Consider the following 27,191-nt stretch of genomic DNA (forward strand, 5'->3'; position numbering starts at 1 on the left):
TGTGTCCCTTGTGAAAATAAAAAATTGGAGGCAAAAAAATCATTTGAAAAAAAATGATTTTTTTTATTTTTACAGCTCACCATTAACTTCTGTGAAGCACTTGGGGGTTCAAAGTGCTCACCACACATCTAGATAAGCTCCTTAGGAGGTCTACTTTCCAAAATGGAGTCACTTGTGGGGGGTTTCCACTGTTTAGGCACATCAGGGGCTCTCCAAATGGCATCCGATCTCAATTCCAGCCAATTCTGCACTGAAAAAGTCAAACGGCGCTCCTTCCCTTCCAAGCTCTGCCATGCACCCAAACCGTGGTTTACCCCCACATATGGGGTATCGGCGTATTTAGGAGAAATTGCACAACAAATTTTCCGGTTCATTTTCTCTTTTTACACTTGAGAGAATAAAAAAGTTGGTTCTGAAGTAAAAGATTTGTAAAAAACAGTTAAATGTTATTTTTTTTTCCTTCCACATTGCTTCAGTTCCTGTTATGCACGTAAAGGGTTAATAAACTTCTTGAATGTGGTTTTGAGCACCTTGAGGGGTGCAGTTTTTAGAATGGTGTTACTTTTGGGTAGTTTGTCATGTACACCCCTCAAAGTGACTTTAAATGTGATGTGGTCCCTAAAAAACGGTTTTGTAGATTGTTGTAAAAATGAGAACTCGCTGGTCAACTTTTAACCCTTATAACTTCCTAACAAAAAAAAAATTGTTTCCAAAATTGTGCTGATATAAAGTACACATGTGAAATGTTATTTATTAAAGTATTTTGAGTGACATCTCTCTGATTTAAGGGCATAAAAATTAAGTTTGAAAATTGCAAAATTTTAAAGATTTGCCATATTTCCATTTTTTTCATAAATAAATGCAAGTCATATCGAAGAAATTTTATCACTAACATGAAGTACAATATGTCAAGAAAAAAACATCTCAGAATCAGCGTGATCCGTTAAAGCGTTCCAGAGTTATAACCTCAAAGTGACAGTGGTCAGAATTGTAAAAATTGGCCCGGTCATTAAGCTGCAAATTGGCTCTGTCACTAAGGGGTTAACAGGGCTGGCAGTACAACATTTTTTCCTTTTGCTTTGGAGTTTGAGGATATGTGTTTCAGTATAGACCTGCATATGTGATTTTTATACTACGCTATTTATGAGTGTATCCACATTGTGAAATATTACTGGACATTGCATATTTTCTTTAATCGGACTGTGCCTTGTGATCTGTGCCCAGGGAAGGACCTCATTGGTCAGTTTTTGTTGTCAGCCTATCTTGGCATTTTAAATGTTTTCATATTGTGGTGTGTATTTGCTTTTTTTGTCTCAAATTAAATCAAATTTATTGAGATGACCCCTATTGATATGCATACTATTTGCTCTCTTGTGTTTATTTTACATATGCCTTTGCATGGATAAGGTTGATCCCTGTTTGATATTAGTTCTGATTCACATTTGTTGTGTGGTGCCTGCTTTTCGCCTACAATTTAAGATGTAGTGCAGTATGTGCACGCGCTGACTCCGATGCCACACTGCGCAGGCACCTCTCATCCAAATTTCTGCAATTTCCACCATTATATACAAGATATGACACATTGGTCCTTGTAGACCATCATATATTTTGCCCTTCAAATAGACTACAGTGGGATAATTGTCCATGTGGAATTAATGGCCATTTGAGAGTTTTAGCCAATGTCCCCTAGACAGGAATTATAGATTTCCTTTCACTATACTTAGGGACCACTTTTGAAGGACACGTTCCTAGGACATACAATAGTGAATATATATATATATATTTTTTTTTTTTTCACGATTTTAATATATGGTACCACTGCAGTCAGTTGTTTTTTTTTTATCACATTTTATTTTAGAAAATACCAATAAAAGTTATATTTTTTTCACATCTTAGTACTCCCTTCCATATGGTATTGTATGAGTAATGAGATTAGGGATTATATACTGTACGAGGAGCGAGATTATGGATTCTTCACTGTACGAGTAGTGACACTAGGGAATTCTCAGTCAACAAAATGTTGTAATTAACTAAGCAAGTTCAAGGAGGAACGGAAACGCTTAAATCGAAAACGTATTACAGGTTATAAGTGCTAGGGATGGGAAGTTGATCCAGGAAACTAGTCAAGATTGCCAAATCTGGAATAGAGAAGGATTTTTTCCCCCTAAATTGGGGCAATTAGCATCTGCCTCTTTAGTTTTTCGCTCCTCTATGGTTGAACACGTGAGGATTATAAGACGGACTTATGTTATGATGTTTAAAGCTGAGAAGAGACATATGTCTGTATGTGAAAAGAGGAGAGCACTTAAGAATAAGTACAAAAAAAAAAAAAAAAAAAAAGTATCACAATACATTTATTGCATATTTACAGTGAATCAAGACTTAAGCTATGGCAAGTCATCATCGCAACAATAGATCTCCACTTCACGTTTTATTTTTTGTAAACTTTCAAAAATGTTCGGACTGGTGACTCTTCCATCGGATTAAAAGATTGGGATTCTGCAAATGAAAGTAGAAAAGTTTATATTTTTTTCTTTTTACAAGCACACCTCACGTATTCACTGTATAAACATCCAAAGGACAGAAGACTTACTCAGCTGTGTCGATAACTGCTTTAAATTGGAGGTGTTTTCATTTAAGAAGGAGTTTAACAAATTGATTGACTGTTGAAGATTATCCATCTGTAATACAGTAAAAATGTATAAAACCATTTAATGTGTTACTGTACGTTTAAAGAATCTAGATATTATACTGTATATGAGGCATATTACATCAATTGCAATCCCATCAAAACAGTACCCATATAAAACTTGAGGCCTATTGCACTCCACACCCTATACACTTTAGAAAAGTGTCAAACTAACCCACCAATTTCAGAGGTACAGGCCAACCATCGAATGTGCATGGTGGCCGCCAGAAAGATGATGATGATGATGATGAGGTGGATTCAGGGACTTTTGAATTGTCAATGGTCAAACACAGAAGTCAATGGTCAGAACACAGGAGTGTCTGTCCCTGAGTATCAGGAAGTCAGGAAAGATCGCTCGACCATCAGCTATCTAATGTGTGTGGGGGTCTTAACTTTGAAAAAAAAAAAAGGAGTTAGTCCTACAACACTCCTCTTCACATTACAGGAAAAATAAAGATTATATTGGTCAATTACCAAAGTGGTAATTGTCAAAAGTTTGAGCAGCTAAAAAAGCCCTTCAGTTTGACCATAAACATGTCGAGCACCCATAGTTATAAATCTGCCTAGTGTAAGAAAGGATAAGGTATGCTAAAAGCCAACAATACAGACCCCATCTTCTCCTCATTTCCCCTTTCTCTCCAGAGAGGCATGAGAATACAATGGACAGCCATAATATTCAACTGATTGATTTCAAATACAACTGACACTTTTTTTCCGATAAGGAACTGCCAACAGATGAGCCTCTATTTTCTACAACATCTGATAGTCAAGACGGCCCAATAAAGATTCTGAAACAATTCCCCATAGATGACGACATGGTGGTGGACCATGATGAATGGACCGGTCACGGGTCTCCTGAACTTGACAGCCTTATAAGCATAAATGAGGCAGTAGAGTTCAGGTCAGGAGACCCACAGCCTGTCCTTCCATAAAGGTTTATCCTTGGGCAGACTTCAAACGTTTCGTGGTTTTAGCCAGGGAAAATTAGGCAATGATTACTTCTATATCTCAGCATGACCTTTAGAACATAGTCCAACAAAAGCAAAATGGTTTGGCAAGAAACAGGGCAAGTGGCAAATGACAACATGCCAAAAAATGTCCTTTAGTCAGGGCTGTGGAGTCGGAGTCGGTGCTCATTTTGGTGGAGTCTGAGTCGGAGTTGGAGTCGGTATAAAATGGACCGACTCCGACTCCTAAAAAATATAATAAATTGGGTACAGTAATTCAATGCAGGATGTGCTGAATATTTTTTCATAGGAGTTTGGGAAAGTTATGAAATGTCCTATAAATGGCTGTTATATTCCTGATCTAAGGCTACATTCACACACAGCGTTTTTCCTGTGTTTTTTGAGGATACGTTTTTCAGCTGCAAAAGCTGATCATCTTTTTAAAAAACCGCATCACCTGAAAGGTTTTTGAGCTCATAGATAATGTTTTCAATAGCAAAAGCAGATTAGAAATCTGCTCTATCCATATCGTATCTGTACCAAAAAGAATGAAAACCGGGTAGTACACCAATATATATTCTGTTCTATCTAAATATCTTGATTATTGGATCATAAAAATGATTAAATGTCTGAGGTTCACATTGTACTACAATAAATTTTTCACTTAAATATAAGCAATATGTGTGGGAGTCGGAGTCGGAGTTGGTGTAAGGGAAATTGAGGAGTCGGAGTCGGAGTCGCAGGTTTGGCTTACCGACTCCACAGCCCTGCCTTTAGTCCCTTTAATGTAAAAGCAAAAGGGAAGAAAACCTAAAAGGAACATAAAAAGGAGTTGCAAAATCTCATAAATGCTCCATATTTTGGCACGGAGCATTTTAACTTGCACAACACATATTGCTAGAATTTTAAGCTGTTCTTACTGCCATATTAAATTATTTCTCTATTTCTGTGACTGACGCACCTGCTCCCAGCCTTCAGAAAAACGTCAACGCTCTTGGATGTATAAAACAGGTGGAAGCCAGATACAACACACAAAACCAATTATTAGTTGCATGTATGTGTAACCACAAATTTCCAGGCAATTGGCTTAGTGAAATCAAATTTCCTATGTATTCTGTATTTCTGATAACATAACGATTTCAGAGAACGGTTTTGCACATATCAATTTTTTTTTTTTTTTTTTAGCTTAGATTTGTTGGGGGAATGGTGGTGGTGGTGGTGGGCAATGAAGAGCTATTACATGAACTATAAACTGCACGTTTTGGCTTCTTTCACTTTGTGTTTTTTTTTTTTTTTTTTAAACATTATTCCCAAAAAAAAAAAAAACGCTGCTGGCTGTCTTTTTTCTGTGTTTCCCCACAGGCTTCTCTATAGGCTATAAAGCAGCATCTAAGTTAACAGAAAAAAAAAAATAAAAGAGAAAAATGTCACTGAAGAGATGGGGCTGTCATCCAGACCCAATACACGACCGAAGCCGTCACTAAACAGTTGGGCCAAGTTGCTGACATCACTGCCGACATAGGACTGTAAACAGACTGGTATGAGACCCAGAACTTTACCCAAACGTGAACCAGAAACTGTACCCGAATGTTTGAGTTGGAAAATATTATCCCTCTCCTCGCTCCAACTTTTATTTCAGGTTCACTCATCTCTAGCCCTCACCTCCAATATTAAAACCTTACCATGTGTCTAATGACGGAGTGCTAATAAGTGCTATTAGATGGAATAGAAGGGCCCCTTCAGAAGAAGCCTATGCGAAATGTGCATTAGCGGGATTCAGAACGTGGCGGACCTGCACTTAATAGATGTAATTATGGAGGCCTGGTTGTAAGATATGGATAGAGCACTTGCTGATCCTGCACAGCACATGTGATCAAATTTTCTTGGAATCTGTCTGTTTGCACTCAGCACTTTAGTTACCGACAGTAAGTTTACTTATATTTCATCGCCTGTGCTGTTATTTTTGGAAACATCATGAAAGTCCATAGTAATGCCTCATTCCCTATGTAAAAGGTAGATCTAACCATTTCCCTTGGGATTTCAGTGGAGTAAATTTAAGTACTCTTAAAAGTCTGACTTTTATTTATTATCACCACTAGGTGGCAACTGAATGATCGAGAGGCCTCCTGTACCATGGATAAAAATGGAATAGTACAATCAAGAGATCATTGTGAGTGACCTATTTATTGTATCACTAGATGTTATTTGTGTCATACCTCTATTATGCACTTGGCACAATACTGGCTACTAATCCACTATTTTGCCAACTTTTTTTCTAGGCTACTCTTGTATTTATAATCTATCCTTTGTCTTGAGATCATTTTTTTTTACCCTTTTATGTGGCTGATATTCTCAGACACAGATCCATGATTTTGTATGAGCAGATAGGATATTGAATTATTTTCATAAAAATCACAGTCCATGAAGATTGTTGCTTTGTGTCAATCATGTATGGTCTAGCCACGTGATGCATTTTTAGGCACCACCTCAGTCTGGATATTTTCTTTTTTACAAAGTCTCCAATTTTTCATAGGTTGTTTTGTTGATCTTTTAGGGGATCTTTGCATTACTTGGGTTCATTTATCAGTTGTTTGCTTTCAAATGAGGTTGCAAAATCCTGCTGACAGATTTCCTTTAAAAGGCACATAATGACTGATTAAAATCAGCTAGCATGTGTGGTGAAAAATACAGGCTCAGCACGAGAGGGCACGGGATCCAAATGCAGCAATCAGCATGAGAGCCCACATCAAGGGCAAGGACAAGACTTTTGACATACAAGTACTTCATACATCATAAAAGGGTTGAGAAGAGGCCACTCACACTGCTGTCCACCCTGTCTAATCTAATACTGGAGATACCAGGAGCGCTGAGGTAAGAAGAGGCTGCTCACACTGCTGTCCACCCTGTCTGATCTAATACTGGAGATACCAGGAGCGCTGATGTAATAAGAGGCTGCTCACACTGCTGTTCACCTTGTCTTCTTTAATGCGGAGGACTTCTATGACTTGGGGATAGTACATGGTGTAATTATCTGCAGGTCACAGCAGTGGAGCTTCCAACTGAAGATGCTCACAGGCACCTTTTTTAAGCATTTCCGCCACGTTTTGCCGCTGCGAAAACACTTAAAAAAAATGCTAACAAAACGCATCCCATGCAATCCTATAGGATTCCGCAGTTGCTTTGCCAATGCTGCGCATTTTTCCACTGCAGAATCGCATAGCGAAAAAATCCGCAGCTTATCCATTAATTTTGCGGAATCGCAGCGACTCCGCCGCCATAGGATTGCATTGAAAGGCTCACTTTACGCATGTGGCTATGCCCACCATGCGTAAAGTGAGCACTTCATGTGCGGATGGTACCCAGGGACTGGAAGAGAGGAGACTGTCCTCCAGGCCCTAGGTACCATATTCCTGTAAAAAATAGAATTAAAATAAAAAATAGGCATATACTTACCCTCTGTCGGCCCCCGGAGTCCTCAGCGGCGCTGCCGGCAAGTTCTCTGCTTTGTGAGAATGACCTCTGGTCACGTAGCTGTCATGCGACATGACAAAGGTCATTCTCAAAAAGCACGCCTGGGAACGGAACTTGCCGGCAGCGCCATTGAGGACCGGGAACGCCACTGAGATGAGAATATCCATATATATATATATATATATATATATATATATATATATATATATATATATATATATATATTTTTTTTTTTTTTTTTAATTATTTTTAACATTCTTTTACTATTGATGCTGCGTAGCATAGGCAGCATCAATAGTAAAAAGTTGGTCACACTTGTCAAGCAGTATGCTTGACAAGTGTGACCAATCTGTCAATCACTTTTCCAAGCGATGCCTCAAATCACTTGGAAAAGCTCTAGCATTCTGCAAGCTAAAAACGCTTGGAAAACGCTTGTGTTTTGCGGGAAACTGCAAGCGAATTCCGCATGCGTTTTACCTGTTGCGGGGAGATGCGGAAATGCTGCAGAATTTCTGCAACGTGGGCACATAGCCACAAGGTCAGGTTTCTGTCAGTGTAACCAGACTGTGGCAATTATAATAAACCATAGCAACTACCACCCAATACGAAAAAACTGCACCTTTTTTTATTAAAAGTTATTTAGGAATGTATCTCTTCTTTTCCACGGACCCTCTTTAGATCAGTTGATTCTTTAAAGGGAGTCCATCAGCAGGTTTTTGCTACATAATCTGAGGACAGCAAGATACAAGCACGGAGAGACTCGTTCCAACGAGATACATTTTTAATATAAAATCATAGAGCAAAAATAGTACCCCGCACTGCGATAAATCGCACCAAATTGGTACACACGGCTAACCAATACATATTACTCATTCTGAACAGATGCTCATGGAGGATTGTGAGGAAAGTTCTCCAATATTACATTCAGGCCTTCATCCTAATAATCCTAAATGGAAGTTGGAGTTGAGTAGTAGCTTGGATACCCGATTTAAAGAGCAAGTCTCTGATAATATAATGTCAGGAACACAACTACCTAGCGCCAGGGGAATTTAAATATGTGCTTTGGTAACAGTGTCAGGAAGTCCGTCACTTTCATGCCCACAGTATGCTTTACTTAGAAATTTAAATCTCACAACAGAACTCACTTGCCCCCTGTCTTCTCATACCAGTTGTCAAAATACACCAGAAGGCACGAAGAATACTTGAAGTGTCTTTCATAAACAGGATTACTGTTAGACCACTAAATATATCAATGAAGAGGTAAAAAGGGTAAAGGCAGTCCCTGACTTAAGAACGTCTCCTAATTATAATCGCTGGATGTAAAGAAAAAAAAAAAAAAAAAAGTGCACTGCGACCTTATGACGCGCAGCCTAGTAGCGAGCCTCCCATCCTTGTATGCATGGCTCACCCTCCCCTCCTTGCATTCATGGCCTGCCCTCCCCCAGTCCTACTCACCCTCCTCACGCCGTCGTTGCCTCTCCGTTGTCCCAGTGCCGCAGCTCTCCTTTTCTGAGCGGTCACGTGGTACTGCTCACTAAGGTAATGAATATGCTCTCCACGCCTATGGGAGTGGAGACACGTGCATATATTCAATACCTTAATGAGCGGTACCATGCGACCGCTCACCACAGGGGGAAGAGCTTCCGGCGCCGGGACAGAGATGCAGCGACGGCACAGAGGGCGAGTATGTCTTAATAAAGCCGGTGGTGCCACAGCCGCCAGCTCCTGCCGCTGCTCCCCCTTCCTCGCTGGCTCCTGGCTCTGTGACCTGTTGCTCTGCCGCTCCCCTCCCCTGCTGGTTTTCTGGACAAGGACTTGTGTGTAAGCTGAGGGGGGCGTTTTCAGCGCAAAACAAAATGTGCTGATAATCTCGGCCTATACACGAGTATATACCATATATGTATTCTCAGATGAAAAAACACATCATACGCCATTGATGACTTGTTTTTCAGCAAGTGTGAGATCCTCTATAAAAACACATGTTTTGACAGTAGGTTGCTGGCCATGTGTTAAAGGGATTCGGTCAGCGGGTTTTTGTTATGTAATCAGAGGACACCATGAGGCAGGGGTTAGAACACCGAATTCAGCGATATGCCACCTGTCAGGCTGTGTGCTTTTGTTTACTTACACTGAAGGTTTTATAACCTGGTGATCATCACTGTCTGCATTACAGCAGCGCGTGCATGCTAGTCTGACTCCGCCCCTCCTATGATAAGCAGCTGTTTATAAACTATGTGAAGACAGAGCCTGGTGTTGGCAGGGTTCGCTTTCTCAGCTCTGCTACATTGCTAAATCTAAAAATTGATTGTGTCAGAACTGCTGCACCCAGTGAACTAAGTGATACATTGTTGGATTCAGAGTCTCTTGGCCTATGTCATGCTGCTCTCACATGAGGTAGCAAAAACCTGTTGACATATTCCCTTTAATACACTGCTAAAGAGGAGAGACGTCAGCAAGGATCTTAAAGAATTTTAGAGCATTATTATATACAGCTATTTCTAAGAAATCTGGTAAAATCGCAAAACAGAGCGGGAACACGGTACTTCGTTTTTCTCATGTTTACAGACTTCTGACGATTTAGAGCACTCCAGTAAACTGCAAGCTTTCATCATGTACATTTGTGCCTTTATAGCAGTCAGGACATCAATTTTCTGGGAAAAATATTCACTTCAGATTTTCCAGACTGTAAAAATTGTTAAGTGAAATAACTTGGCATTTTACTAGAACTTCACATGCTTCAGGTTCACACACAGATTAGCCCCATTTAGTAGAGTTAATCCACATATGGCTGCCAGACACCATTTCCATGTAACAAAATGACACGTCACTATTTATATTTTAGGGAGATCGGATTTGATAGCAGCACCGCACTTCATTCACACTGAAGTTAACGTCAGGTGGACCTTGGGCCAGAATAGATGTAGATTCCACAACGTTGTCTCATCATGCTCTAAACTCAAGAAATTAACCGGCACAATACGTTCAGCCTGAAAACTTACAATGCAGGAGATTGACAAACCCATTATTGGAAGTTTCTAGCTTCAAAGACACTGAAAAAACTGGAAATGCAAGATGTGAGCTAGGGGGATTGGCAGAATTCTGAATGCAGTTCTAAAGTATAACACAGGCTATAATCTAGGATCAGAGAACTAAAATTATTTCCTTCCCGACCAGGCGAATTTTATTTGTTTTTTGCACTTTTGTTTTTTCCTCCGTTTATTCCCAGAACCATAACTAATTTAGTTTTTCCACTGACAAGAGCGTGATGGCTTGAGTTTTGCAAGAAAAGTTGTACTCTTGAATGACACCATCAATTTCATCAGTTAATTTATTGGAAAGGGGAAAAAAAAAATTGAAGTGTGGCTAAAAAAGAAAAAAAAAAAAAAAAACCTATTGCTTTGTTTACAGCATTCCTTTTTAAACTAAAAATATCTTGGCAATATGACTCTACAGGCCAGTATGATTATGGAGATACTAAACATGTATAGTCTGTTTTATTTAAGTGGTGTACCCCCCCCCTAAAAAAAAGACATTTCTTTGCAAAAGAAAAAATTGCTAGAGTCGCCATTTTACGAGAGCCGTAAAATTGACAATTTTCTGGATATGGAGCTGTGTGAGGGCTTTGTGCCCAAGCTGATGTTTTCATTGATGTCACCTTAGGGTACACATCATTTTGATAGCCCCTTATTACTTTTTTCTTTTGCAGCAGCAGATGCAGTAGACTGAGTCTATGTGTCTGCCTCCAGTTGTGGCGGGTTCGGAAGTAAGCCCCTATGGGACCAATGGACGGGTGGACAGATCAGTATGAAAGTACCATAATGGTCTCGGAAAAAGGCTGCACAAGAAAAAAAAAAAAAAAAAAAAAAAAAAAAAAATTGCTTATTACAAATGTTTACATTTTTTTTTTTTCAGTCACTTTAATATAAATACACTATACAGGTTTGGTATCCACGGAATTGTACTGCCCTGGTGAATTATATTGCTTGGTGAGTTGTTGTACAGTGAACATGGTAACTCAAATACTCAAAACTATTTTGAAATTGCACTTTTTTTGTTACCAAATTCAACGTACTTGAATTTTTTTTCCTGCGTTCCAGTGCATTACATGATAAAATGAATGATGCCATTTAAAATTAGAACCCGTCCGGGAAGAAAAAAAAAAAAAAAAAAAACACACAAACTCTCATACAGTTATGTGGACAGAAAAAAAAAAATAGCGTTTGTCTTATGTCTGTCTGTAACCGAAATCCTGCGTCGCTGATTGGTCACGGCCTAACTGCCTCGACCTGAAAACCAGGGGAAGAGTCTTGAGGAGATCATTTGCATATTCCCAGTGCCTTCTGGGATAAGTGAAGAGTCTCCGCGGGCTCAACGATCACTGGGTTTTGGCCGTTGCAGCTGAAAAGAGGAAATCGGAAAACCAGGGGAAGAGTCTTGAGGAGATCATTTGCATATTTCATCGTTTTTAAGAAAACTCAAGATGGAAGAGGCCAGGAGCCATTTGGTGAGCTGCATTTCTTGCTACATGTTCACAGACTTACCAGTGGAAAAGCCAAACTTCACATGCCACAAATGCAAGCTTGTGTCCCTGTTGGAGGAAACGTTGCAAAGTCTCGAAGAGAGGTTAGCTACGTTGAAGATCATTAAGGAAGGTGAAGAGTTCTTGGACAGAGCAGAATTATCTCTTCATGTTACAGAAAGAGAAGAAATTCGAAGTGCACCTGAAGAAACAGAGGAATGGAGACATGTGACCCAGAGAAGCAGGAGGATCAGGAGGCAGTCAGCACCCATACTGCTCAGGAACCAGTACCAGGCTCTCACGCAGGAAAACGATGAAGAAATACATCAGGATAAGACTTTGCCAACAAACAGCAACCTTGTACGCCTTCAGAGTCCTCCTGGATGGAGAAAGAAAAATGTTGTGAAGAAGAAACGGAGAGTGGTGGTCATGGGGGATTCCCTGTTGCGAGGAACAGAGGCCGCTATCTGCAGACCGGATATAACTTCAAGAGAAATGTGCTGTCTTCCAGGTGCAAAAATTAAAGATGTGTCTGACAGGATATCAGGACTCTTCAGACCTACAGATGACTACCCATTCCTGCTACTACATGTGGGGACAAATGACATTGCAAGAAACGACCTGGAAACCATCTGCAGAGACTTTGAAGACTTAGGCAAGAAAGTGAAAGAACTGGGAGCGCAGGTGGTCTTCTCTTCCATCCTCCCAGTGGATGGCCATGGAACAAGGAGGTGGAATAAGATTCTGCAGGTGAACAACTGGCTACGTCGATGGTGCCGTCAGCAACGATTTGGATTTCTGGATCACGGAGTGAACTACTTATACGATGGACTACTTGCTAGAGATGGGGTGCACCTTACGAAGACTGTAAAGCATGTATTTGGAAGTCGCCTTGCTACACTTGTAAGGAGAGCTTTAAACTAGAACAACGTGGGAAGGGAAGCAAAAAACCAGAAAAAGCCATACACCTGACAAATGCTATTGAGAACTCTGCTATTAGAAGTGGAAAGGAAGAACAAAGACGAAAGAATCTAATTAATAAAAATATTGGAGAAAGAGAAACCTATCACAAACTAAAATGTTTCTATACTAATGCACAAAGCATGGGCAACAAACAAGGAGAATTGGAACTACTAACACAGAGAAAGAAATATGATGTCATTGGAATCACTGAAACTTGGTGGAACAATACACATGATTGGAATACAAGACTAGAAGGATACAACTTATTTGCAAGAAACAGACTTGATAAACGAGGAGGGGGTGTCGCATTGTATGTTAGAAACGCGTATATCTGCACAGAGATTGAAGCTTCAGAGACTGGGAGTTCTGTGGAAACTGTTTGGGTAAGAATACAAGGACAGAACAATGGAAAGGACACCATTGTAGGCATTTACTACAGGCCGCCTGTGCAAGCTGAAGTTATGGATGAACTCTTTATGCATCAAATGGCCAAGTTCTCCAAAAAATATGACATAGTAGTCATGGGAGATTTCAACTATCCAGAAATTTGTTGGGAATCTCTCTCAGGCAAAACAGGACAAGGAAATTCTTATTCTTTCTTGCTGACAACTTTATCTTCCAAAAGGTAGGGGAGAAAACAAGGGGAACTGCTACCTTGGATCTAATCCTTACAAACAGGGAGGAAATGGTTGAGGAGGTAAAAGTGGCTGGGACCCTAGGAGGCAGCGACCATGCTATTTTAGAATTTTGGATAACTAGAGGCGGAAGACCTGTGAAGACTCAGACATCAAGGTTAGATTTCAGAAAGGCAGATTTTAAAGGGATTCAGAAAGAGAATTGGAGGGATCCAATGGCTGGATATCCTTAAAGACAAAAATGTCCAGGAAGGATGGGAAATCTTGAAAAATGAAATTCTCAAAGCACAGTTGTTAACAATTCCGAAAAGAGGGAAGAATAGGAAGCATTTAAGGAAACCAGGATGGATGAACACAGAACTTAAGCACATGCTAAAAAGGAAGAAAAAAATGTTTATAAAATGGAAAGAGGGAGGCATATCTAAAGAAGAATATAATGCTGTCTGCAGAACCTGCAGGGCACAAATCAGATTAGCTAAAGCTGAAAATGAATTGAGGCTTGCAAGAGATGTCAAAAGCAATTATAAAGGATTTTGGGGATATGTCAAAAGTAAAAGAAAAGTCAAAGATGCTATAGGATTTTTACAGGATGAAAATGATGAAATGGTAAGACAGGATGTTGAGAAGGCTGAACTTTTAAATTCCTATTTTGCATCTGTTATCTCTCAGAAAGGAAATGTAACATCAACTGTTATTCACTGTCCTATTAAGGGAATAGAAGAATCCAGGATATCTATAAACAGAAAGATAGTGAGGAAACACTTAGCTAACCTAAATGAATTCAAGTCTCCAGGTCCAGATGAATTACACCCCAGAGTACTGAAGGAGATAGCAGAAGAAATTTTTGAACCCCTCTCCATAATCTTTGAAAATTCGTGGAGAACAGGAGAAGTACCAGAAGACTGGAGAAGAGCAAATGTTGTTCCCATCTTCAAAAAGGGGAAGAAGGTGGACCCAAGCAACTATAGGCCGGTGAGTCTGACTTCTATACCAGGAAAGATCTTTGAACAAATTATTAAACAACATGTATGTCAATACCTGGATAAGAATGAAGTGATTAAACAGAGTCAGCATGGGTTTGTAACTAATAAGTCATGTCAGACTAACTTAATTTCCTTCTATGACGGTATCACTGATTGGGTGGATCAAGGAAATGCTGTAGATATAGTATATCTTGACTTCAGCAAAGCATTTGACAAAGTCTCTCATACAATCCTTATTGAAAAAATGACTAAGTATGGAATGGACAAGGCAACTGTTAGGTGGATTCATAACTGGCTTAGTGATCGGACCCAAAGAGTGGTCGTAAATGGCTGCACATCCAGTTGGAAGAATGTCTCAAGTGGGGTACCACAGAGCTCTGTCCTGGGCCCTGTATTGTTCAACATCTTTATCAACGATTTAGATGAAGGAATTGAGGGTAAACTGATTAAATTTGCAGACGACACAAAGCTAGGAGGGATAGCTAATACTAGAGAAGAGAGAGAGAGGATTCAAAAAGATTTAAATAAACTGGAGAAGTGGGCAGCAACTAACACAATGGTTTTTAACAGGGAGAAATGCAAAGTACTACATCTGGGCAATAAAAATGAAAAAAGCATATATAGAATGGGAGGAATAGGGCTAAGTGACAGCACATGTGAAAAAGACTTGGGTATACTAATAGATCACAGACTGAATATGAGTCAACAGTGTGATGCAGCAGCAAAAAAGGCAAATGCAATTCTAGGATGTATTAACAGAAGCATACAGTCTAGATCACGTGAAGTCATTATTTCCCTCTACTCCTCTTTGGTCAGACCTCATCTGGAATATTGTGTCCAGTTTTGGGCACCACATTTTAAAAAAGACATCAACAAACTGGAGCAAGTTCAGAAAAGAGCGACCAGAATGGTGACCGGTCTGCAAACCCTGTCTTATGAGGAAAAGTTGCAGGATTTGGGAATGTTTAGTTTGCAAAAGAGAAGACTGAGAGGAGACTTAATAGCTGTCTACAAATATCTAAAGGGCTGTCACATTGTAGAAGGATCAACTTTATTCTCATTTGCACAAGGAAAGACTAGAAGCAATGGGATGAAACTGAATGGGAGGAGACACAGATTAGATATTAGAAAAAACTTTTTGACAGTTAGAGTGATCAATGAGTGGAACAGGCTGCCACAAGAAGTGGCGAGTTCTCCTTCAATGGAAGTCTTCAAACAGAGGCTGGACAGACATCTGACTGGGATGATTTAGCGAATCCTGCTTTGAGCAGGGGGTTGGACCAGATGGCCCAGGAGGTCCCTTCCAATACGATTCTATGATTCTATGACCAATCAGCGACAGTCGCTTAGTCGTCGTGGCAACACGGCCGCATCGCTTATTGTACAGGCACATTACAGCCGTTAAAGGCATCACTGCTGCGTCGCTCATTACATAGGCACAGTCCTTTACATATACAATACATTAGGTAAGAGCAGAACAGTGACTGCAGCTCTGGCTGTAACTGGAGTACATTAGGTAAGGCTACTTTCACATTAGCGTCGTTTTGAAGAAAAAACGCATCCTGCAAAGTTGCCTGCAGGATGCGTTTTTTCGCCATAGACTAACATTAGCGACGCATTGCCACACGTCGCATCCGTTGGGCGACTGATGCGTCGTGTTTTGGCGGCCTCGATGCACAAAAAGTTACATGTAACTTTTTTTGTGCGTCGTCTCCGCCATTTTCGACCGCGCATGCGTGGCCGAAACTCCGCCCCCTCCTCCCCGGACATGACAATGGGGCAGCGGATGCGATGAAAAACTGCAATGTCGCCCCGACACAGGGCGCTAATGTGAAAGTAGCCCAAGATCTGAACAGTGACTGCAGCTCTGGCTGTAACAGGAGTATAATACATTAGGAAAGAGCAGAATGGTGACTGCAGCTCTGGGTGTAACTGGACTACAATACATTAGGTAAGAGCAGAACAGTGACTTCAGCTCTGGGTGTAACAGGAGTACATTAGGTAACAGGAGAACAGTGACTGCAGATCTGGGTGTTACTGGAGTACACTACATTAGGTAACAGCAGAACAGAGACTGCAGCTTTGGGTGTAACAGGAGTACATTAGGTAACAGGAGAACAGTGACGGCAGCTCTGGCTGTAACAGGAGTATAATACATTAGGTAAGAGTGGAATGGCGACTGCAGCTCTGGGTGTAACTGGACTGCAATACATTAGGTAAAAGCAGAACAGTGACAGCAGCTCTGGGAGTAACTGGAGTACATTAGGTAACAGCAGAACAGTGACTGCAGCTTTGGCTGTAACTGGAGTACAATACATTAGGTAACAGCAGAACAGTGACAGCAGATCCGGGTGTAACAGGACTATAATACACTAGATGGTGGCCCGATTCTATCGCATCGGGTATTTTAGAGTCTCTGTTAAAATAAAAAATAGTTATATACTCACCTTCCGACGGCCCCCGGACTCTGTCCCTCCTCTCACCACGCGCCCGGCAGCTTCCGGTTTCACTAATGCTTAGCGAGAAGGGCTGAATATGACGTCACTCTCGCGAGAGCGCGACGTCATCAGAGGTGTTTCACGCAAAACAATACTGGAACCAGAAGATGCCGGGAGCGTGGAGAGGAGAGAAAAAGAGCCCAGGGGCCGTCGGAAGGTGAGTATTTATTTTTTATTTTAACAGAGACTCTAGAATAGCCGATGCGATAGAATCGGGCCACCATCTAATATTATATACATATACACACACACACACATCTAAAAATTAAACATTATCTATTGTTTAATGGATGGAACAGCAAGACATAAGTTTTCAAAAATGGAGAGACATTTTCTGCAAGCATGAAACATACCACAATTTCCATGCAGTCAAACACTGTCCCCTGGCGGTGTAAAATGGCACTGTAGTCTGGTCTGCTCTGAAGGACTTGATCTTGGGAAGATGGCAGATCAGGAACACAGAGTGGGGGATTGTCATTTGCTCGAATTTCTTCAAGATGACTTTTCAATCAAGATAAGTTTTATTATAAGTAATCTCTACTAACAAAAATATTTAAATTATTTGCATAAACCACAGATACATAAGAAAAAAAAAAAAACTATGCAAGACATGGCTAAAATTACCATACTTTTATAGTGAACATAATTCTAAATTGCAAAGAAATTCAGAAATATTGCAATTTTGACACTAATCTAAGATCACCTTTAAATGGGCCTGTGGCAGTCAATAAAAGACCACTGATCCTCTAATAAAGCTGATGGGCGGTCATTTAATAGCCTGGTTAGGCTGCTGACTGAAATTGTATGTATTCACAATAATTCTGTGTCCACAGAATTTCAGATTATTTGCTGCACAGGTTATTTGTAAAAAATTAAATGTGATTAAGGGCTGTCAGTCTGTTTTAGGCCTCTTTCAGACGTCAGTGTGTGGTGACAGTTTTCACACGAACTGGAGACGTTCACACACATAGATCCATTCAAGTGAATGGGTCTGTGCACATGTCAGTGTGTTCCTACGGACCGTGTGTCCGTGGGCAAAATATGTCGACGTGTCCATGTTTTTTTAATGGCAGCACGAGCCGCAAACCGTCCCGCACACATGTGATTATTATTCCCATCAGCCTACACCTGCTGCCGCTAATAACAGTGAGAGCAGGCAGTGGCAGTGAGCGGCTGCTATTTTTAGGCTGGGCCCCTTACCAGCCTGAGAACACCAGCCCCCAGCTGTCTGCTTTAGCTTGGCTGGTTGTCAAAAACATGTTTTTAAATTTAAATAAAAAGTGTGGGGACCCCTCTAATCTTGATAACCAGCCTTGCTATCGTTGACTGCTGAGGGTTGCAGCCCACAGCTGATTTTCCTGGCTGGCTATCACAAATACATTTTTAAAATTTATTTATAGCGCAGGCGGCGGCTGATGAATACCCCCATCAGCTGCTGCCTGCTCTCACTGTTATCAGTTGAATATAGCTCTCAACATTATTCCCTGCTCACACTGATTGCAGGCAGAGCAGGGTAGAATGAAAAGAGCCGTCTTCAGCACCCGACGTCGGGGAATAGCACTAACAGTACCGGCTGCTTCCCAGGCGCCATTACGTACAGTAACGATGCGTGTGCCGCAAGTCTTACTCATCTGGTCAGATTTTTCCCGGTTCTGACAATATCACGACGTGTAAAACAGGTCTTAAGCAGACAAGAGGATTAAAGCCTAACTTGGGTTAGACAAAAGAAACAAGATATGGCTTGTAAACTTCGATGCCACTTACCTGGATAAGACGTCAGCTTTCTCTTTGTAATTTTCGAGGAGCTCTACCCAGCGACTGGACTCTGTAGTGAACCTGAGAAAACAGAAGGCTTAGCTAGGAGTCGGTAATAAGTGTCACATCAACAGGAATTACCGGCTTGATCAAAAGAACGCAACTTCAAAAGAGGTTATCCTGTGGTTATAGGCAGACTGTGCTACCTGTCATTGTCTGCCGCTATGGATATGCTGTTAGGAAAGGAGAGGCTATAATTGGCACTACAGCCACTGACTTGCCAAGTACCGAGGGGATGAAATACAGTGACAGCCGCAGTGCACGAGGTCGCTCATCTGTGCTGTAAAGGTCTAGTGAAGATGGCCAATTAATAGACTATACCAGCTCTATTTCCTGTGAAACACTTGCTTTTGCCGCCTCCCCTGGTGCGCTCATGGGTTTCTTAATGTTGTTACATTCAGCCGAGTTTCCTTGAATTCCATTAATTACATTGGAAAGACATTGAACTTTTCCTTCTTAGAACCGTTGCAAAGAAAAAAAAAAAAAAAAAAAAAAAGCAGACAATTATTCTGCCTGTGTTGCTGTTCTTTCCTCAAGTAGGTGTCAGAGGACTTTTACACAACACCCTGATATACTCTGCATCGTTTTTTGCTACCGGCCCATCCTGCACTTGACGGCTGGGTTATCTCCAAATACAGAAAGTAGGCCTGCGGCGAATATTGAGAGCAGAGGCTGGTGTGAGTACTGCAGGCAGGTTGACTCGCTCCCAGGGGAGACCACCAGCCATGATATCAGATAAAAGCATAAAATACACAGCTAAAGAATAAAAAGGGAACACTAAAATATCACATCCCAGAAGATATCAAGGAATGAAATCTTTCAGTTTCAAATCTTTATTCTTTACTTAGTGGAATGTGTGGAGAGCAATAAAACAAAAATGACTTATGTAAATCAAAATTAAATATCCCATGGAGGTCTGGATCTGGAATGATACTCAAGATTAAAGTGGAAAAATCAAATTACAGGCTGATCCAACTTCAGTAGAAATGCCTAAAACAAGGAAATGAGGCTCAGTAGCTTGTGTGGCCTCCAAGTGCCTGTATGACCTCCCTACAATGCCTGGGCATGCTTCTGAGGAGGCGGTGGATGTTCTCCTGAGGGATCTCATCTCAGACCTGGATTAAAGCATCAGTCAACTCATGGACAGTCTGTGGTGCAATGTGGCATTGGTGGATGGAACGGGCCATTATGTCCCAGATGTGATCACCTGGATTCAGGTCTGGGAAGCGGGCAGGCCAGTCCATAACATCAATGCCTTCATCATGCAGGAAATGTTTACACACTTCAGCCACATTAGGCCTAGCATTGTCATATCAGAAGGAACCCAGAGCCCACTGCACCTGCATATGGCCACACAATGGGTCTGAGGATCTCATCCCGGTATATAATGGCAGTCAGGGTACCTCTGGATAGCGCATGAAGGGCTGTGCAGCCCTACAAGGAAATGCCTCCCCACACCATTACTGACCCACTGCCAAACCTGTCATGTTGGAGGAAGTTGTAGGCACCAGAATGTTCTCTAAGGCGTCTCCAGACTCTGTCAAATGTGCTCAGTATGAATCTGCTTTCATCCATGAATAGGACAGGGCGTCAATGTTGACTCTGCCAATCCTGGGTGTTCTCTGGCAAATGCCAATTGTCCTGCACGACGTTGGGCTGTTAGCTCAACACCCACTTGTGGACGTCGGGTTCTCATAGAGATTGTTTCTGACAGTTTGAATAGACACATGGATGTTCGTGGCCCGCTGGAGGTAGTTTTGCAGGGCTCTAGCACTGCTCCTCCTTGCACAAAGGAGGGAGGTCCTACTGTGCTGCTGGGTAGTTGCCCTCCTACAGCACCCCTCCATGTCTCCTGGCATCTGCTGCAAGCTCTGGACACGGTGTAGACACAGCTACCTTTCTTGCCACAGCTCGCATGATGTGCCATCCTGGATGAGCTGCACTACCCGAGCATCCTCTGAGGGTTGTAGACACAGACTCAAGATACTGTACCTCTTAGGATGAGAACAACAAAATGCAAAAGTGACCTAAACAACAGCCAAGAAAGATGAGAACAGAGACACGGTCTGTGGTGACCAGCTGCAGAACCACTCCTTTATAAGGATTGTCTTGCTAATTGTATATCATTTCGACCTGCTGTCTCTTCCACTTGCACCACAGCAGGAGAAATTGATTCACAATCAGTGTTGCTTCATAACTGGACAGGTTGATTTCTCAGAAGTGTGACTGACTTGAAGTTACATTGTGTTTAAGTGTTCCCTTTATTTTTTGAGCAGTGTATATGAAACCTCTGTACAAACCATTTTGTGTAAACGGTAATTGAGTGAACAAAATGGAGTTTTTTTTTTTTTTTTTTTATAACCAAAAAGGTCTGAATATCACATCTTAAAAGTGTTCCCAGGGTCAATTGTTAAAAAGAATCTGTCAGCAGATTTTTGCTATGTAATCTGAAGACGACATGCTGTAGGGGGTTAAAACACAGATTTCAGCTATGCCTTTTATTAAGCTCCATGATGTTGTCTACTTGCAATGATGGTTTTAGCACCAGGTTATCATTGCTCGGACTACAGCAGCACATCCCTGGTAGTCTCACTGTGATAAGTATCTCACTGTCCATAGACAAAGTACATACACAACCTTGTGTGGGCAGGGTTAGCTGTAGTGTGGGCGGGGTTTGCTTGCTCAGCTCTGCTGCACTGCTAAATTTAAAAGCTCTGTTTGTGTCAGAACTGCTGCACACAGTAAACTAAGTGCTACATTGTTGGAATCAGGGTCTCTGTCTCTACATCATGCAGCTCTTGGAGGAGGAAGCAAAAACCGGATTACTTACCGGTAATACTCTTTTGTAGAGTCCACGACAGCACCCACTGAGAGAGGGGATCCGCCCCCGGAACAGGAAACCTACAGAGAGATAAATGGGGCGGTCCCCCTCGCTCCCTCAGTTTGTTACCGAGAACAACGGAGGAACCGCCATACATGTTTAGTCAAACTGTTTGGGCGATTCATCTATCTTACCCCTATGCAGTTTTAAGCTTACTAAGTTTAATCACATATCTAACTTAAATCATAATCTCCACCACCAAGGAGACCCATGTGTGAAAAAATTCTTACGGGAGGGAAGTGAGCGGGTGCTGTCGTGGACTCTACAAAAGAGTATTACCGGTAAGTAATCCGGTTTTTCCTCTTCGCCACGACAGCACCCACTGAGAGATTTCCAGAGATAATCACTTGGGCGGGCACACCGTGCTAAGGACTGACCTACCAAAAGTTAGATCCTCGGTAGAGGACAAATCTAGTCTATAATGACTATAAAAGGTAGACGGAGAAGACCAGGTTGCAGCCTTACATATTTGTTCAATTGGGACGTTCGCCCTCTCGGCCCAGGAGGATGATATGGCTCTAGTGGAGTGCGCCTTAATCCCCAGTGGAGGGTCTTCTCCTTTTGTCAGATACGCCATTGTGATCGCATCTCTAATACATCTGGATATCGTGCCTGATGTAACTGCAGACCCCTTCCTGCTGCCCTGGAATGAGACAAAAAGAGACCTACTCTGCCTCCAGGGACTGGTCCTATCAAGGTAGGCTAGCACGGCTCTTTTCACATCTAAGGTGTGATATTTCTCCTCGTCCTGTGTTGACGGGTTCTCATAGAATGAAGGTAGGCATATCTCTTGAGACCTATGAAATTTAGTTGCCCGTTTGGGCAGGTAGGACGGGTCCGTCTTTAAAATGAGACTGTCTCGTGTTGTTAACAGGAACGGTGGGTCTACTGACAGAGCATGAAGATCACTCACTCTCCTGGCCGATACTAAGGCCACCAGCATAGCCGTTTTCAATGAGAGGCACTTTACTGATGCTGAGCTTATGGGCTCAAATGGTGCCTGAGTGAAGGCATCCAAAACTAGAGTAAGGTTCCACGCTGGTAGCCGAGGCACATGCACCGGTTCTGCTCGTTGACAAGCCGAGATAAACCGAGTCACCCATCTATTTGCTGCCACGTTATAGTTAAACAGGGCTCCTAGGGCTGACACGTGGACCTTAAGAGTGTTTACTGAGAGTCTCAGTTCTCGGCCTTTTTGTAGAAACTCTAGAATGGCCGTAATGGGTACTTCACCAGCTAGTTTTGTTGGGTGAAAGGCCAGGAACTTCCTCCACACCTTAGCATATATTTTTGTCGTGGACTCCTTCCTGCTTTGTAGCAGGGTATTGATTAGGTTCTTTGAGAAACCCTTCTGCCTCAGTAACTCCCTTTCAAATTCCAGGCCGCTAGGTGCAGGGCTTTGGCCTGTGGATGGTAGCAGGGTCCCTGCGAGAGAAGATTCTGGTGCAGCGGCAGGATCCACGGGTCGGTTACCGACATGGCTCTCAGCCATGAAAACCACGGTCTTTTTGGCCAAAACGGGGCTATCAAGATGACCCTCGCCCTCTCCTGTCTTATTTTCCTGACTACTGTTGGTAGTAGCACCATTGGAGGGAAGGCATAGGCTAGTTGGAATGCCCAGGGTGCTTGGAGGGCATCTAGAATATCTGGGTTGTCCGACCTGTAGAGAGAAGCAAACCTTTTTACGCGCCTGTTGGCTCTGGTTGCGAATAGGTCTATCTCCGGTCTGCCCCATTCTGACGCTATCATTTCGAAGACGTCTCTGCTGAGGACCCACTCTCCCTGGTATAGGGCCTGGCGACTGAGATAGTCTGCTCGGGAGTTGTCCACTCCTCTTATATGGAGCGCTGACAAGGAGAGAAGATGGACCTCGGCCATCTCCAGAATCTTTCCCGCGATAGACATCAGTGGCATTGACCGCGTGCCTCCTTGCCGGTTTATATAGGCCACTGCGGTGGTATTGTCTGTCTGGATCTTTACGTGGGCGCCTCTTAACTGCGGGAGGAAGTGAGATATCGCGTAAAAAAAAAAAAAAAAAAAAAAAAAAAAAAATCGCTGTTAGCTCCTTTACATTAGAGGAGGCCTCTATTTCATTCTCACGCCACCAGCCTTGTACCATGTGCTCCTCTAGGTGGGCTCCCCAACCTAAGGGGCTGGCATCCGTGGTGAGTATCTTGGAGGGAGTCACCCACCACTGTACTCCGTTCGATAGATTGGAAGGAATTAACCACCATTTTAGGGATTCAACCACCTCGGGCGATAGGGACATCTTCCCTTCCAGCCGCCCCTGCAGTCTATCTCCTGCAGAATAGCCCACTGTAGTTTTCTAGAGTGGAACTGAGCCCATTGCACCGCTGGAATGCACGATATCAGTGACCCCAGCAAGGACATGCCCTGTCTCAATGATATTACGGGTCCTCCTGTAGCCTTCTGTACTTTGTCGATTATGGCCATTACTTTGGCGTTTGGCAGAAAGCACTCCTCAGTTACGGAGTCTACTTGCAGGCCCAAAAACCTTTGACAGGTCACTGGCTCTAGTCTGGACTTCTCCCAGTTAATTAGCCAACCCAGTGTTTGTAGGGATGAGATAATCCTAGCTATTCTTGCTTCACACTGTGAAACAGAATTCCCCACTATGAGTAGTTCGTCTAAGTAAGGGACAACTAGGGTGTCATTCAGCCTTACATATGACATTACTTCCAGCATTAATTTGGTAAATACCCGAGGAGCCATGGATAGCCCGAATGGCATTGCCGCAAACTGGAAATGCTGAATCCGACCTCTGAACCAGACTGCTACCCGCAGGAACCTCTGGTGCCCTCGATATATGGGGAGATGGTAGTAGGCGTCCTTTAGGTCCAAGACCGCCATATAACACCTGGGAAACAAAAGCTTTATTGCAGACTTAATCGACTCCATTTTAAACGACCTTAGTCTTAGGAAGGTATTAAGTTTCTTTAAATTTATTATAGTCCTGTAAGAGCCATCTGGTTTTGGGATTAAGAATAGAGGAGAATAAAAGCCCATCCCTGTTTCGTCGTCTGGGACCTCCACTAGGACCTGTTTAGTTAGCAGTACCGCAATCTCCATCTCCAGTGCTTCCTGCTGTGATCGGGACTTCATAGAAGTCAATAAGAAGGAGTTCGGTGGATACCGAACGAATTCTAATTTTAGGCCTGATGATACAATACTTAGGGCCCACGGGTTTGATGTCACCTTCATCCATTGGCAGCTGAATCTTAATAGCCTGCCACCTACCGATGTAACAGTTTTATCGGGATCTGTCTCCTCTGAAGGGACGTTTCCCGAATAGGTTGCCTCTTTGCTTGGGGTCCTTATTTCCCCAGCGGTCCTGGGGTCTAAAGTCTTTCTTTTTACCGAACGGCGGCTTCCTGTAGGCCCTCCTGTTGAACGGAACATACGGGTTAGGGAACCCCTTCTTCCTCTCCCCCGCTTTTGTCAAAATCTCATCCAGTTCCGTACCAAACAGGTACTTACCCTGGCAGGGTATAGCACACAATCTAGTTTTTGTTTGTGTGTCTCCTTTCCACCCCTTCAACCATAAGGCCCGCCTGCCTGCATTGGTCAGTCCTGCCGCTCTAGCCGACAACCGGAGAGAGTCCGCGGAGGAGTCGGAGAGGAAGGCCGCTGCTCCCTTAATGAGGGGCATAGAGGAAAGAAGCCTACTCCTAGCTACTCCATTCTTAATATTGTCCTCCAAGTCGTTCAGCCACACCAACATAGACCTTGCCGTACACGTGGCTGCTATTGCGGGCTTAAAGGCTGCCGTACAAGCTTCCCAAGATCTTTTGAGGAATGTATCGGTCTTACGATCCGAAGAATCAGCCAAAGTTCCCGAATCCTCCACCGGCAAGGAGGATCTACGGGAGGTAGAGGCCACTGCCGCATCCACCTTGGGGGCTCTCGACCAGGCCGTTAACTCCTCATCGTCAAAGGGATACTTACGCTTTGACGTTAAGGGGAGGAAGGTCTTCTGACCTTGTTTCTCCCATTCCCTCTTAACTAGGTCTTTTACAGCTGGGACCACTGGGAATGCTCGGACCTTTTTACGGGAAATACCCGCAAACATTATGTCCTGAGGGGTCTTGAGGTCCTTACTCTCCGGCAACCCCATGGTATTTCGGACAGACTTCACAAGATTACTGACACTGTCCGTGGGGAAACACGTCTGATCCTCGTCCTCTGAGGAAAGGTATTCCTGGGACTTATCGGAATCTAGTTCTCCGGTATCTGACGGCGACCTTGACGCCAGCGAGACTCCTCCTTTAGATGAACGTATTTCTCTCACGGAGGAGTGACCCCCTAGACTACTGGAACCGCCTAAGGCCCGTAGTTCCTCTCTTATTGCCCGGATATCCTCCTTCTTTCGTGAGGATTCCTCCTGCAAGGCCTCCTCAACACATGACTGGCATAATCTCTTTGGGTGGCCATCCGGGAGGGGCTGCGAACATAAGGCACACTCTCTATGTTTCGCCTTCTCTGTTCTTTTAGCCTAAAAGGGGGTATGGACCAGAAAGAGAAGGCTATCAATTATCTAACCTGACCAAAAAACACTCACCCGTGAATTTCGTCAGCAACTACTGGCTGCGGTGTCCGGGACCCAGGCTGAGGCGAGGCATGGGACGACGTCTTTTCCTTACGTTTCTTCTCTAACGGCTCATCTTGCCTGGAAGGCCCACTGGATTCCTTCCTAGAGCTGCCACTTCTTCTGGTGCTATTGGTTCTCCTCGTATCACTGCTCTGTCTACTGCCAAGTGGGGATACCACTAGCTGACCTAATGGGAGTGAAGCTGGGTCATCCAAGGACGACATGACTGCGCACTAGCGCTGTGTCTGTGGCTTCCTCTTAAAGCCTTTGCTATAGCTGCTCCTCCTTCTCTTTTTTTTTTTCGTCCTCCATTTTTTTTTTTTTTCCCTTTACTGCGCATGCGCGGGCGTTGTCCCGCGGTCTCTGCCTTCGGCCTGATCCCGAAAGTCCTCCTCCACTTCCGGGTTGCCTCTCCTGGAGCGCTGGGTCACCGCAAATGAAAATGCGGCCGGCGACACTGCGCGTCTGCGCCCCCCCTCCACGCCTTCTCCTGCCGCAGGTATGACTCCCAGCAGCGCCGCTCAGCACACACCGCACAAGCCCTTCTGCCACTCTGGGGGGGGCGCGCAGCCTCAGTACGCCCGATGGCGTTTGTAATGCGTCTACCCCCTCGGGGGGGGGGGGGGGGGGGGCCATGCTTTGGCACCTGCATTACACCAGCTCTGGGGGGGGGGGGGGGGGGGGGGGAGAGAAATCCACCTCTCCGCCCGACGCTGCCTCCGGTGCTGGGGCCCCTGCTGCTCATATTCTGCACGCAGGCGGCTACCAGACCAGGCATCCTCTTCTGCGGGTTCCTTTCCAGGAACAGGAAACCAAACTGAGGGAGCGAGGGGGACCGCCCCATTTATCTCTCTGTAGGTTTCCTATCCGGGGGCGGATCCCCTCTCTCAGTGGGTGCTGTCGTGGCGAAGAGGAAAAACCTGCTGACAGATTCCCTTTAATGTTAAAAGGTCTTCAGATGATAATCAGGATGCACATGCCAATCTTTATAGTATAATTTATGGTAACCATCATTACTAGGGCTCCTGAGAGCACAGACATCTTCCTAGTTTAATGAGATCATTAGAGGTAATATGACGAGGCCAATGCCTCTCCCCCCTCAGTGATTTCACTGCGATAAAGGATAATCAGGATATCAGAAAACGAGAACTATGGGAGGGTACAACACAGCGATTCTTTGT

At 43.3% G+C, this 27,191-nt stretch overlaps 1 protein-coding gene across 5 annotated transcripts in view; it reads right to left on the minus strand.

The window, feature by feature from the left end:
* Positions 1-2,336: 2,336 nt before the first annotated feature.
* The window catches only part of DSN1 (DSN1 component of MIS12 kinetochore complex), a 37,015-nt gene continuing 12,160 nt past the window's right edge, over positions 2,337-27,191 (minus strand). For 2 of the 5 annotated variants that reach the window (XM_073557200.1, XM_073557199.1), the window contains exons 7-10: positions 18,470-18,541; positions 17,059-17,206; positions 2,594-2,681; positions 2,337-2,499 (exon numbers count right to left, since the gene is read on the minus strand). In XM_073557200.1, the coding sequence (XP_073413301.1) occupies positions 2,432-2,499; positions 2,594-2,681; positions 17,059-17,206; positions 18,470-18,541 (376 nt within the window). In that variant the 3' untranslated portion in view covers positions 2,337-2,431. Of the gene's footprint in view, positions 2,500-2,593; positions 2,682-17,058; positions 17,207-18,469; positions 18,542-21,350; positions 26,625-27,191 lie in introns of those variants that run through there. The other 3 variants (XR_012222772.1, XR_012222771.1, XR_012222770.1) reach the window with 3 other exon arrangements.

Source organism: Dendrobates tinctorius, unplaced genomic scaffold (genome assembly GCF_039654945.1).
Source record: "Dendrobates tinctorius isolate UK_male_01 unplaced genomic scaffold, ASM3965494v1 ptg000245l, whole genome shotgun sequence".
In the NCBI taxonomy this organism is placed as follows: Eukaryota; Metazoa; Chordata; class Amphibia; order Anura; family Dendrobatidae; genus Dendrobates; species Dendrobates tinctorius.